At 43.9% G+C, this 14801-nt stretch overlaps 1 protein-coding gene across 3 annotated transcripts in view; it reads left to right on the top strand.

The window, feature by feature from the left end:
• DCAF1 (DDB1 and CUL4 associated factor 1) overlaps window positions 1–14801 on the top strand; it is a 119131-nt gene that overhangs the window by 35896 nt on the left and 68434 nt on the right. For all 3 annotated transcript variants that reach the window (XM_054033749.1, XM_054033751.1, XM_054033752.1), the window contains 5 exons: window positions 5946–6083; window positions 7177–7680; window positions 10295–10396; window positions 11093–11251; window positions 13927–14106. In XM_054033749.1, coding sequence (XP_053889724.1) covers window positions 5946–6083; window positions 7177–7680; window positions 10295–10396; window positions 11093–11251; window positions 13927–14106 — 1083 coding nt within the window. The remainder of the gene's footprint in view (window positions 1–5945; window positions 6084–7176; window positions 7681–10294; window positions 10397–11092; window positions 11252–13926; window positions 14107–14801) is intronic.

The following is a 14801-nucleotide window of genomic DNA, read 5'->3' as shown; positions in this document are numbered from 1 at the left end:
CTGTCTAGCCCTAATGTAAATTCTCTCTGGGGGGTGTCACACAGGAATACAACACATGATTAAGATACAAGTACATAGCCAATATTCATAACTTCAGATACAAAAATGATACATGGCTATAAACAAAAAAATCATACTTAGCAATTGTAATTTTTCCATTGACATCTTATATGACATACTTTGTACAAGATTTGTTGCAATTGTGTAACAGTGGTAGCAACAATGATACAAATGGTACTTCTGGGGGAATTCTGCACCACTAAGTGTGCACAGAATTCATGTCCCCTGCAGATTTCTTTGCTTCCCCACAGAAAAATGACTTTCTGACAGGGAAGCAAAGGGAAGCTGCAAGAGCAGTCACACACCACTCCCTACCTGTGCAGGTACATTGTTTCAGGCACCCAGAGCAGCCGGCGGAGAGGTAAATTGCCGCAGGGCTGGGGACACCCAAGCCAGTGGCTCCTACCCTGAGCCCGGATCAGCTGCTAATCCTGGCTGGGCTGGAGGCAGGAGAGGACGGGACTTCCTCTTCCCCTGCAAGGAGAGGCTGGGGCTGTGTCAGACCCACCCTCAGAAACCTCCCCCAGCTGCAGGAAGCTCAGCATCCTCCCCTGCTTCCTGCCCCCATCGCTTCTCAGCTCCGGGGGGTGTGTGTGTGTGTGTGTCACTGTACAGGGAGCTGCTCCCCCATCTGCCCAACCCCCGTGCATCTGGACCTCCCATACCTACCCCCGCCAAGCCTCACCCCATACATCCAGAACCCCCCTAGCCCACCATACCTGAACCCCACCCCATTGAACCCCAACCCCTGCATCTGGAGCTCCCTGCACCCAGACCTCCTGCCTCCGGACCACCACCCCGGCACCCAGACCACCCCCCACTGAGCTTCCTGCACTCAAACTCCCACTCTGACAAGCCCCCTGCACCACCCTGAGCTCCCACATCTAGACCCCCACGCCACTGACCGCCAATTAGCTGCACCAAGCCCCCACCAAACCCCACTTCCCCAGCAGCCCGACCCCTCTGCTGAGCCCCAACACTTTCACCTGGAAGCCCCTGCAGAATCCCATTGCCCCTGCATCTGGAACTGCCCACTCCCTCCCGCCCCCCCCCCCCAAGGAGCCACACCTAGACCCTTGTGAGTGTGGATTTTCATATATCTGAGTGATGAAGGTGGGTGTACTTAAATTTTTTAGTGTAGACCTGGCCTATGCCAGTAAATTTTATATTGTAGACCAAGTCTAAGGGCAGGGCTACACTTAAAACACTGCATTGGAGCAGCTGCAGTGAATCAGCTTTGCCTCTGTAGTGCTTAAATGAAGACACTCCTGTGCCAATGAGAGAGCTTCTTGTGTTGGTGTAGCTAAACCACCTCCCTGAGAGGCAGTAGCTATGTTGAGGGGAGAAGTTCTCCCATTGCCATAGCTCTGTCTGCACAGAGGGTTAGGTTGGTATAACTGTCTCTTAATGGTGTGGATTTTTCACACCATTGAGCGACATAGTTATATTGATATAGGTCTGTAGTGTAGCCCTGGCCTTAGTGGTTTGCTCGAGGTGCCATGCTGTGGCCATTGAACCTGAGTGGCACCCATGTACTGAGCGTTTGAGTCCTGCCCTATACAGCTTATTGAGGCTTTGTCTACACTTAAAAATTATGTCGACCTAGCTACCTTGCTTAAGGCTGTGAAAAATTTAGTGCCCTGAGCACTGTAGTTAGGTTGCCCTCCCCCCCTCCCCCCCCAAACTCCCCGGAGTAGACATGGCTAGGTTGGCAGAAGAATACTTTTGTCGATCTAACTACTGGCTCTTGGAGAGATGGATTGACTCCATGACACACACACAAACCTTTCTGTCCATGTAGGAAGTGTCTATGCTATGGCGCTGTAGCAGCTGTAGTGTAGACCTACCCTGAGAGTATGTTCTGAGAATGATTTACTCTCTGAATTTGCTTCTGCAGGGGTTCCTGAAAGTTTTGCCCTTACAGCAGTCTATATAAACTACAATCAACGTATAAAAATGTTACTCTAATCCATAAGACACATTTTTTTAGATCTTTTCACCTCTTTTAAAATGGAAATTTTGCTGCTACCACCACACCATTTTAATGCTGTCACATTAGGATCCAGGATAGAGTTGGTGGTGTAAATTGGGGTAATTTGGTTAAAGGGTTTCTCACGTACAGGCCCAATCCCTCAACTCCTTATTTGAAGGGAGAGGGGTGATTTTAATATTCAGATTGTTCTAAAATCCATATGCATAGTGAAACTGTCTTGAAAATTGATATTCCACAATAGGGTCTGGGTTAGAATTTGGAAGAAGGGGAGGAGAGAACCCATTGATAAATTAGTCCGTTCACTCCTCAGAGCTATTGTGTCTGGCTGCATTACTCTTCATGGGTTTGATGATTCATTTGAGAACATCCCATTGAGGTGAATAAGCCATTTCATGCTTCTGCAATGCTTCTGTGCTGCAGTATTAACTGCAGAGGGTTCAGAGCCCCCGGCTGTCTTCACCCTTTTCTTCTCCCTGTGTTCCTGATGGAGCTCAGACTAATAAGGAAGTTTAATTTCTTGGGTGTGCAGAAATGTCCTTCTCAAAAGCCAGCTGACCGGGCAGAGAGCTTTGCCACACACATGCTATAGTTTGTCTGCTAACAATGTCATATATAAAATGTCATGTATAGTGTACAGACTTGTTTTTTACTTAAGAATAAACTCATTTAAGACAAAATTGGGTCCTTTGAGAAACAAGCATTACAGGAGTCAGTACTCTAATAGTTTCTAGTTTACATATTGATGTACAAAACGATTTACTGATTTTTTTTGGTCAATATATTGAAAATGCCCAGAAAACTTCCTGCATAATCTGTTAGGGTTATAGTCTCATCTATATCACATCACAATTTCTTAAAAGAATACTCCCACATGCATGCAGTGGTGTGGTCTGGAGGAATGAACAAAAAATTGGGGGGAGTAATAAATAATGAATATTCAGAATATTCTGGATTGCTTGGTAAACTAGGTGCAAGCAATATACATTTTAATATGGCTAAATGTATACATCTAGGAACAAAAAATGTAGGCCATACTTACAGGATTGAGGATTCTATCCTGGGAACCTGTGACTAAAAAAGACTTGAGTTGTGGTGGATAATTAGCTGAATATTAGCTCACAGTGTGATACTGTGACCAAAAGAACTAATATGATCCTGGGCCACATGAACAGTGGAATCTTAAGTAGAAGTAGAGAGATTATTTGACCTTTGCGTTTGGCATTGGTGTGACCACTGCTGGAACCCTGTGTCCAGTTCTGTGCCCACAATTCAAGGAGGATGTAGCTAAATTGGAGAGGGTTCAGAGAAGAGCCGCAAAAATGATTAAATGATTAGAAACAAGAGCCTTATAGTGATAGGCTCAGAGCTCAATCTGTTTAGTTTAACAAAGAGAAGGCTAAGTGGTGACTTGATTACAGTTTGCAAGTATCTGCATGGCGAAAAAATATTTAATAATGGGCTCTTCAATCTAGCAGGGAAAGGTATCATGTGATCCAATGGCTAGAAGTTGAAGCTGGACAAATTCAGGCTGGATTATAGTACAAATTTATAATAGTGAGAATAATTAACCATTGGAACAATTTACCAAAGGTTGTGGTGGATTTTCTCCATCACTTACCATTTTAAAATCAAGATGTTACTAAAAGATCTGTTCTAGGAATTATTTTGTGGAATTTCTATGGGCTGTGTTGTAAAGGAGGTCAGACTAGATCAGAGGTGGCCAAACTTACGGATCCTCTGAGCCACCTAGGATAATCCTCAGAAGTTCAAGAACTGGGTGCACCACAAGAGTGGGGCTGAAGCTCCAAGCCCCAGCAAGCACTTCCCTCGGGACTGAAGCCTCTAGACCGCCTTCCCTGCTGGGCAGAAGCCCCTAGTCCCACTATCCTGCTGCAAAGCAGAAGCCCAATCTCTCCCCCTCTCCCCCCCAAGTCTGGTAAGTGGAGAATGGCGGGTGGGCGGGGATCTCAGCGAGCTGCACTTTAACTGTAAAAGAGTCACATGTGGCTTGCAAGCCCCAGTTTGGCCACCCCTGGACTAGATGATCACAATGGTCCCCTTCTGGCCTTTGAATCTGTTAATCTGTGAAAAACAAAGGGTTGGGAGACAGCAAGTCATTTGCACTTCTCTGCCCATTCTGTAAAATTGACACTATGTCTATGTGACAGCCTATTTCAGCATAATTTATGTCCCTCAGGGGTGTGAATAAACCACCGCCCTAAGCAACGACAAGTGCTCGTATGCACAGTGTTACGTCTGCGGGAGGAGCTGCTCCCGGCGGCATAGCTTCTGCCGTTCGTTGAGGTGGTTTTATTATGCCAATGAAAAAGCTCTCTCCCTTCAGCATAGAGTATCTTCACCAGATGCACTGCAGCAGCGCAGCTGCATCGGTAGGTGTAGACATGCCCTAAGACAATACCAACCTCCCAAGGTGGTGAGGGTTAACTAGTTAATATTTATAAAGAGCTACATAAGTACCAAGTGTGATATTATTTACTATTAAAATTAATTCTCAGTAGTGACTCTAGGACAACCTGGAAAGGAAAATCACTACATTTGCCCTCTATATGATTGAACTTAACAGAAAATTTTTGGTATTTGTCCTGACAATAGCAAATGTTAGAACTTTATGCTTTTGGTCAATACAAGGCTTTTTTTAATAACTTATAATTTCATCATAAGTAGGGTTCTATTTTTTATCTGATTTTTTTTTCAAAGGTATGAAACCCTTCAGTAAATTCGTTAATTTTTTTATAACATTTTTCAATCATACAGATTTTTTTGTAAACTACACTGCATTTCATTCTTTGTGTGGTGGTTACTTTTGCCATTATTTAATAGTTTTGTTTGTTCCTGGAATAGTATGTCCCTCTAGTGGTCAAAGTATTTCACATTTCATGGATTTTAAAGATTAATTTAAATGTGCTTAAAACATTCTTGAAGAAGAAAATATGAAAGAACTAAAATTGACAACATGTGTATATAAAGTAATTCACTAAAATAAAAATTAGACCACATTTTAAACATCTGTTCTACTCAAATCTTGAGAGGTAAATTCAGGGGTCTGATTTCTTTGCAGCAATACATGACCTTCTAGATGCCCAATTATTATTACTCTATTATTTGTATTGTAGTGAGTAGGGGAGGGATTCCAATTATGTATCAGAGCCCCATAGTAGTAGCTGCTAATGAAACTTTGTGTTCTGCTTTGGGGTCAGTGATACTGTTTCAAGAGAAAAGCAGGATCTTGCACTGTTACTTTTCACTTTTTAATTCTGTCTAGATTAATTCTTATCTGTCAGATATTTTATTCAAACAGAAGTAGGGTGGCATTCTTACAAAAAAAAAAATAGCTTCTCTTTCTTAGTGAAATGATCAGTACGCTTCCACTGGTGTCTGTTGCACCAAACCATTCTGGATTTAGGGCCAGATTAAGGAATCCCTTATTTTCATTGGTGAGCAATTACTTTCATTAATAGTTCTGTTGGCTCCAAAGGGATCACAATCTGGCCATAAAGAATAATAAAATGTCTTGTTGAAGCAAAGCACTTTTGGCCAGATCCTGCTTCATTATACTAGTGTAAATCCAAAGCAACTCCTCTGAGATCAGTGGAATTACTTCAGGTTTACGCTGGTGTAACTGAGAAAAGAATTAGGCCAGATAGTCAGTGTTAACCTACTGAGTGCTGGTACTTTCTGGGCAATAAGCCAAATGAACGTGTAAGTGAATTCTGCATGCATAGAAATCCTGCCCCAAACCATGTAATGTAAATTGTTGGTGTGTAACATGAATAATGGTAAGTAAGGAGAACTGTGCCACAGCACAGTTGATGGTAGAAGGGAGGAAGGGATGAAATTTTAGTGTCTGAATGGCTTTTTTGTTTTACTTTAGGAAGGCATAGTTGAAAATCTATTTAAGTGGGCCCGAGAGGCGGATCAGCCATTGAGGACATATGCAACTGGGTTGCTAGGAGGTGCTATGGAAAACCAAGATATTGCTGCCAACTACAGGGATGAGAACTCTCAACTGGTAATGTCCACATGAGATGCTTTTCTTTTCGGGAGAGGGACTTGAAATTATAAAACTTTTTTTGTTTGCCTGGGGCTGCTGACATTTACGAAATAGTATTTTATGCACTCTTTAATGGCTCTAATAGTAAAACTGCAGGAGTAAATGCCTTTTGTTTCATTCACCTTCTCCTCGAAGGCATATTTTTTTGATGGTATGTTTTGTGACCCAATTTCTTGTGCTCTGTGGGTGGCATTTTCAAAAGTACCTATGGGAGCTAAGAACACAAGTACCATTGACTGTCAATGGAAGTTGTGCTCCTAGCTCCCTTAAGTACTTTTGAATATTCCACTCAAAGTCCATAGCTATCACATGTCAAAGCTCACATATTGGACACACACTGTGAAATGAAAGGCAGAACAACAAAGAAACAACTTAACGTGAAATAACATTTTTTTAATATGAAGTCTTTTATCACTTTAGTTTTGTGATACCTTATGTAAATTGTCAATACGTAAATGGCATAAATTTAGATCCATATGGGACGGGTGAAATTAGCTCTCAAATGAATACGATACATCAATGTATGAGCAGGATTAAATTCATTCTTGCACAACTGAGGTGAAATTGGGTCTTGAGAGTTTTCTAGAAACTTAAGTCAAGTTTGATATAATTACTGCTGCAGAGGTAGTGTGCACTTGCCACAGGCTAAGGGAGTAGAGGAAGCGCTCAGGGGACACAAAGGATCTTCTAGCATATGTATTCTGGCTATAGCATTTCAGTTGTTGATTACAACTCCCAGGCCGCCTCCTCGTCAGTCATAAGGATGTTGGGTATTGTTGGCCTTATTCATACAGGAAGCCATTATGGCTAAAAGTACCTTCCCTTTTGCTTGATTAGAATTCCTTAGGTTTAAATATTTGAGGCAGATTATTTCTGGCCCAAATGCAGACCACAGCATGCATGATACCTTATGCTAAAGAGCTGGATCTATGATAAGCGTGAGAAGACTTACAAATCTGGTAATGGCCAATCTTTGGAGCAGGCTAGATGCACTATTTGGTTATTACATGAAGTCAGTGGATGCATTCTGACTTGTTTCTTTGCATGACAGGTAGCTTTGGTTCTTCGACGGCTACGGGAGCTACAGGGTAATGAAATGACCATGAAACAGGAAAACAAGCGTCCCAGTCCTCGGAAACTGCCTTCGGAACCTCTGTTGCCTCTGGATGAAGAGGCTGTGGATATGGACTATGGGGAGATGGCAGTAGATGGGGAACAGGAGGAAGTTGCCGGGGATATGGACATCTCTTTTCATCTTGATACAAGCCACAAGACCAGCAGTCGAGTGAATTCTGCCACAAAGCTTGAGGACATGGGACTAAGGAAAAGCAAATCAGGGAAACAGCATGAAAGAGACAGCTTCCGGAAGGCCAAACAAAAACTGGGCTTCTCTTCTTCAGAGCCAGAGCGGATGTTTGTTGAGTTATCCAACAGCAGCTGGTCAGAAATGTCCCCATGGGTAATTGGCACCAACTATACCCTTTACCCTTTGACTCCTGCCATAGAGCAGAGACTAATTCTGCAGTACCTGACCCCCTTAGGAGAATACCAAGAGGTGAGCATATAGGGGAGGGGAGGAAGCAGACTGAGTTTTAATTGTTTTGATGAGACTTTTGTATGTTTTAGGCTTGGCAAGATTTGCTTTTAATCAATAACTGTCAGTGAAAGTTGATTTCTATTGACACACTGAAATAGACTAAAACAAATCAATTGGTGACACCAGGCAGAGGGTTTCCTGTGCTGCCTCAGCACCAGTGACACCTGATTTCGGGAGTCACAAGATACAGGGAGGGGTGCGATCCTGGTAGGACAGAGCAGAGATCCCTGGCTAGGACTGCAAGGAGGAGGAAGATGAGCCCTTGGCCACAAGGGAGACCACCGCACTGCTGAATGGCTCCTGTGGCAGTGGAGGATGCCCACTGCAGTCCTGCTGTGACAGACCCACTCTCTCACTCATGAGTTGGGAGTGAAGGGGATCTCTCTTTTGCCCTGCCAGAACCGCAGCCTTCTCCACACCCCATAGAGACTGGGTGTCACTGGCCCTGTGGCCTGCAGGGTATCCTTTGCAGCTCAGTGGTCCCTGCTTAGCTCCCTCACTCCTGTGACAGTGGAGCTGCAGAGGGCAACCTGCATGGATTGCGGGACCAGTGACATCTGATCCCTGTAGGCATAAGGTGCAAGGGAGGCTGTGGTCTCCTGGTCCAGAGGAGCGGAATCCCCTGGCCAGGACTGCAAGGAAGTGGATGAGTCCCCGGCAGTTCCAGCCTGGGGCAGCCTCCACGCTTCTGGCTGGTGCGTGAGTGAGTGGAGCCAGTGACATCCGGTCCCTGCAGGCGCAAGGTGTGGGGAAAACTGCGATCCTGGCCTGGCAGAAGAGACCTCTGGCCAGTACTGCAAGGAGGAGTCATCGTTGTCCCTGGCCATGGAGGATGCTATTCCACTTCTGAATGGCTTTATTCCTGGGCAGGTGCCATTCAGCAGTGTGGTGTCCACCCCTGCAGCAGGGGACTCATTGTCGTCCTCAGGCCCTGGCTAGGGGTCTTTGCTGTACCCCGTTAGAACCCCAGCCTTCCCCACACCTGCAGGGATCCAGTGTCACCAGTCCTGTGGCCATCAAGGGATCCCTCTTCAGCTCTGCTGTCACGGCCCCACTTGCTCACTCATCAGCGAAGAGTGTGGGAACTGTCCCTGGGAAGGAACTGTTCAGCAGTGGGATGGCCTCCCCCCGGCTGGGGGGCTCATTATCCTGTTCAGTCCTGCCTGGGGGTCTCTGCTCCATCAGGCCTGGATGACTGCAGCCACATCTTGAGCCCTGATGTCTTGGGCCTCTCAGTTGCAGTTAGCCCCTGCAATCCCACCGTCAGTACTGTTAACATGAACTCCAACCCTATATGCCCCACAACTGTAAAAATAAAAATAGTTAAAAATAGAAAAAAAAACCCTTCACAATAAAAATAAATAAAAATAATTATCAAAATTAAAACAAAAAAATAATCAAATTCTGCCAACCCTATGTATGATATTAGGGGGAAAGATCTGAGTGCCATTGTTCCATTTCAGGGTGTGTCCTGAATGTGGCATAGGTCACTATAGATTCCTAAAGTGTAAATTATCTTCAGACTAATTGTTCACTTAAAATATGAGACATAAATGGTTAAGATGAAACTAAGCGGCAGTCCTGGCTAACAGTTATAGAGTAGGTCACTGGGAATCAGACTCCTGGATTCTGTTTTTTTCTTAACTCTTAGTGATTTGTTGTGTGAGACGGGGCAAATATCGTAGGGAAATTGTATATGTTTCAAGATATCTGTAAAATTAAGATTTACACCCTACATTTGTAATGTGCTTTGAGAGGAAAGATGCCATGTATGTGTGAATTGTTAAACCAAGTGCCTTGTGTGACCGCTTCAGTAATCCTGGTTTCTGGAAGTTAGCTCCATTCATGCTGCACAGAAAAGCTGGAAAATGGAGCTGTTTGCTTTGTTGTATATCTGGACACAAATAGTAGGGGTAGGACCAGTTTCACCAAGAAGCCATGATTTAACACAGGTCTGTCGAGAGGCTGTACCTTTGCTTAGAAAATTCCCTTGATTGACTTGGTCTGAGATGCAACACAGCAACACAAAATTGCTTTATGGCATACCTTACATGTGCATATGCAGTCTTTGCTTCTGAGAGAACCAAAGAAACTATGGGACTGTCATAATAATCCCCATGTATTGCTGCATGCTGGATAGCATGCAGTCTGTCAGCAATAATAAGATATAAAATTTTGAGTTAATACTTGCACATATAATTTTATATGAAGGGGTTTTGGCTTTGTTGCCCTGCTCTCCTGTTTTTTGTTGGGTAGTTGTCTTTGCACAGATGGAAAACGGAACCTACCGCCAGGGTGTTCCCTGTATGGACATGTCATATTCTTACAGAAGGAGTGGCTTGAGATTTCCATGTGGCCGCTGTCATGCACCTTGCTGCAGTCAGCAGATGTATTACAAGAGGTCTGTTAACTTTTATTGCTTCCTATGGATGGAGCTGGGTACCTTTGACCTCTCATAACAGGTATCCTCTAATAGGGCAAAATTGGGCTTTGGGAAAAGAGTAAAAAATAAAACAGATCTTTTAAATGCTATGAAACATTGAGCAAGTCTCTCAATTCTCACTGTTTTCAGCTGCTCCCTATCTTCATGCAACTTGGATCAAGAGAGCTGATGATGTTCTACATTGACCTGAAACGGACCAATGATGTGCTGCTTACCTTTGAAGCTCTAAAGGTAAATTACTCTCATAGTGCAAAGAAGTTGTGTGTTGAATTTGGTGCATTGAACCAGCTATTTGCTCTGCGGGCTCAAAGGTGTCTGAGATGAATGCTCTTCTCCTTCAGTAGATGGCACCTGTATGTCGTGCAAACTGGCCTGGGATTGGAAATGGAATCAATTTGAATCAGATGCTTCCTTGCTCTGCAGGGACAAAGCAAGCAACAAGTGGGAGAGACCACTTCCCATTTGTCATATGAAATAAATGGGGAGTGATTTCTAGTGGCGAGAGCAAGTGAATAAATGTCGATTGCAGGTTCTAATCTTGGCATTACTGCTAATTGGCTGTGTAACCTTGAACAAATCACTGAAGTGCAGTTAGGTTAAGATTCCCTATGTGTAAAACGACGATTCTTTCCAGCCTTTATAAAGTTCTTTGAGTGTTCATATTCGCTTAACGTAGTTCCGTTTAAAGTCGCATTTTTCAGGAACATAACTACAACGTTAAGCGAGGAGTTACTGTATAATAGAAAGGTGTTGACATAAGTTAAATTTTACATTCTGCTGCCTGTGATGGTGGGGAGAATAGGAATTAAGGAACCACATTTCTCTGCTACCTCCCTATACAAGTAGCAGGGCAGGATCTTTCTCAAGTGTTGCAGAGCACTGAGAGAAGTATGGGGAATCCCACACTAACCTGCTTTCTTTTCTTAGCATTTGGCATCGTTGCTGCTCCATAACAAGTTTGCTACGGAGTTTGTTGCTCATGGAGGAGTGCAGAAGCTGCTAGAGATTCCTCGTCCTTCCATGGCAGCTACAGGGGTCTCCATGTGCTTATATTATCTATCCTACAACCAGGATGCCATGGAGAGGGTAAGAGACATTCCCTTACGAGGGTTGTAGTGATTCACAGGGTATCAAGAAGCTCTGTGTCACTGTTGGTTCAAACAATGAATGAACAGTTCAATGGTAGAGCTGAAGAGCCAGCTACTGTTTTGAGGCCCTGGCCTGTACAGAGAAGGAGTGAAGTGAAGGAATATGTACAGTACCACTGAGAGAGTGTTTGACTGATTATGTTTAAGCATGGGGGTGTGTAACTCCTTCCAGAGGGTGTAACCGGGGGAATAGCAGAACGTAAAATCACAGGAAAATTTGCCAACCCCCCTTCCCAATTTTGTAATCTGTATTATGTAGAAGGTCATATGATCATATTGCTTCCTTCTGGCCTTTCAAATCTATGAATTCGTGGCTACTGATTTACTGGGATTGCTTTTCCACATAAAATCCAAGCTTGGGTGGCTGCTCTATTGCACGGTCCAGAGGGAGGCTCCAAAACAAGCACTGAAACTTCATGAGGCCACCCACACTTCATTGTATAGTTCACCTGCAACAATGGTTCACAGTTAATCTGGGAGGGCATATCTCATGGGATCCCACAGGGATTAGTTCTGGGTCTCGTACTAGTCAGTATTTTAATTAATGACTTGGATAACAGAGTGGAGCATATGTTTATAAAATTTGCTGATGACACCATGCTGGGAGGGGTTGCAAGCACTTTGGAGGATGGGATTAGAATTCAAAATGTGACAAATTGGAGAACTGGTCTGAAATCAACAAGCAGAAATTCAGTGGGAGACCTGATAAGTTTTCAAATTTATTAAAGGCTGTAATGGAGAACAGTTGATCACTGTGCTAGCTTGATTATCACTTCAGAAGTTTTTTTTCTCTTACTTAATTGGCCTCTCAGAGTTGGTAAGACAACTCCCACCTGTTCATGCTCTCTGTATGTGTGTATATATATCTCCTCAATATATGTTCCATTCTATATGCATCCGAAGAAGTGGGCTGTAGTCCACGAAAGCTTATGCTCTAATAAATTTGTTAGTCTCTAAGGTGCCACAAGTACTCCTGTTCTTTTTGCGGATACAGACTAACACAGCTGCTACTCTGATACCTGTCGCTATGAACAGAGTAGCTAAGGAGAGTTATTTCCCTACCTGAATTTTTTTTTTTTTTTTTTTTATCTGCAACTAGGAAGTTTGTCTTTGTCTCCTCTTGTCAGATTATGAGAATCTGCTAACAACGTCCCTCCAGTTTTTGTCTGTTTCTAAATTGCTTCGAATAGTATGTTAGAATGACTGCTACAAATGTAGTTTTGTGCAATGACTGGCTTCTTAAAATGAGACGGGCTGGATATAACTCTCTCAGAATACAGTAACTAGTTGTTCTGAGTTGCCTGGAGAGGTCACTGCACAGTAACTGAAGCTGTTCACACTGTAGCTCCTGGAGCAAGGAGTCTTGCTTTTGTTTCTTCTATGATACTCTGTTCTGGTAGGTACCAAATTGGGGTACTGGAGTGCTGGTCTCAAAAGGATGTATGGTTAAGAGACTTGACCATAGATCATATCTTTCATTTAACACTGATTGTGGCTACCATCTTTGAGCCCCTTTAGACAGGTTTTGGTGGTACCCTGTATTTAGCCCCACAGGTGTACCACACTTCCAAAGTGATAGTAGGCTACATGTGGTTCCTGGCCATATCACCTTAACTTCTTAGGCTCTCTTTTTCAACTAAGGACAGTAGCAACTAAACTAGTAGTTAACATAAGAAACTACACTTCTGTCTATTAAATTCCTTAGTGTCTGACTGTTCCTGAATTTCTGCTTATTTCTTTTCTGTTTGACGCCAACTCCAGTAAACAAGTAGTGTACAGGTTTGTGGTTATCCTGCATGATGAGCAGTTAACCTGGAGCTAAAGAGGGATTTCTGCTAGCATAGCACGGTGAACACCACTGTCCAAAAGTGGTGGCAGTTAACCAAAATCTCTGGATAATTGGCAGCCAGCACATCACTATCATCTGACTTCCTCCAGCTGTCTGGCAGGGAGCAAAGGGGAGTGGTTCCAGAAAACACAGGACAGGGGATGGAAAACTAGTTAGCTAGCTTGATCTAACTAGAGCACTTCTAACTACTGGCACTTAGGATCCTCTTGTCTCTGTACACCCCTACTGCCCTAATAAGGAGAACCTGTTCGACAGGCCTTTCCAATGATCCAAACCCCACTTTTCTGAAGCTCCTGGTTTATATTCAGATGTAAACTCTGCAAGTCAAAGAACATTTCTGTTTGTCTAAGCTGCCTCTCCTGTGCTTGATAAATATAAATAATGATCTGAAACAAGGTCATATTGTCTGACCTTAGCAAGGCTAATGGGCTTTTGGATTTTTTTTTTTAAGTATGGTATATGACTAAAGATTACAGGTTAATAGAACAGTTTGTTAAAAACTTCCTATCCAGAGAGGTGGGACCATGGTGCAGTCAGCCACTGTGGGCTAAATAGGGCAAAGTCTTTTGAGCCACGCACATGTTTTCGAGTTGTGTCCTTCAGTTTGAGATTCAGAGGTTGTGCTCATTGCTGCTCAGGATAAAAGCAACTATATTAGTAATTACTTCACTTCTTATGTAGTGAGTGGTGACTGAGTGTAAGCACGCACTCAGTGTGTCTGTCCCCAGGATGGGAGGGTTGTCATTGCATCTTTTGCTTTGTAGGTGTGCATGCATCCCCATAACGTGCTGTCGGATGTTGTGAACTACACCCTGTGGTTGATGGAATGCTCCCATGCCTCGGGCTGCTGCCATGCTACCATGTTCTTCTCCATTTGCTTCTCCTTCCGTGCTGTCCTGGAGCTCTTCGACAGGCATGATGGCCTCCGTCGCCTAGTGAACTTGGTAATGATTACAGTCTCCTTTTATGTTCCGAGACATTGCTTTAGTGTCAAGTTTTAGAGCTCTTACCTTTATAGCTGTAAAGAGCTCCATTTTCTCCAACCCTCCCTCCCTCCCATTGGAATAGATGGAGGTGGGATGTGGGGATTCTGTGTGATGGATGTGAGTAGCCTGCCTCCTCATTTTGGGGTCATTTTTACTCTCTTCTCACACTCAAAGATACTATGATTATCAGGGCTGGCTCTAGGTTTTTTGCCGCCCTCGCCCCCGGGCCCCCCCAAAAAACCAAAACAAACCTCAGCGCAACTGCCGAAGCGCCCCCCCCCCCCCCCCCCAAAAAAAAAAAAAAACCTCCCGGAATGCCGCCCCTGGAATTGTGCCGCCCCAAGCACATGCTTGGTTTGCTGGTGCCTAGAGCCGGTCCTATTGATTATTGTCTTTAAGGCTGAGGACTGGGTGACACTTCCCAAACAGCCTGTTAGTGCTGCTCCTTGGTTGAGCAATGGCTTCTTGGTTGGGCAATGGCCTATTAAATTCTAACTTTGGCTTAGTTCTCAGACCTTTCACCTCATGAGTGATACCATTCCACCAACGTGTATTCTAATCCTCATGTGATTGCTGTAGAAACACCTTTTCCAGATCTGTCCTGATGTGGCTATGGGATTTGCCTTTGGTTTTATGTGTAACGGGGGACAGGG

Source organism: Malaclemys terrapin, chromosome 7, assembly GCF_027887155.1.
Source record: "Malaclemys terrapin pileata isolate rMalTer1 chromosome 7, rMalTer1.hap1, whole genome shotgun sequence".
NCBI lineage: Eukaryota > Metazoa > Chordata > Testudines > Emydidae > Malaclemys > Malaclemys terrapin.
Note: the sequence above shows the minus strand (reverse complement) of the source record. Positions and strands in the feature narration are given on the sequence as shown.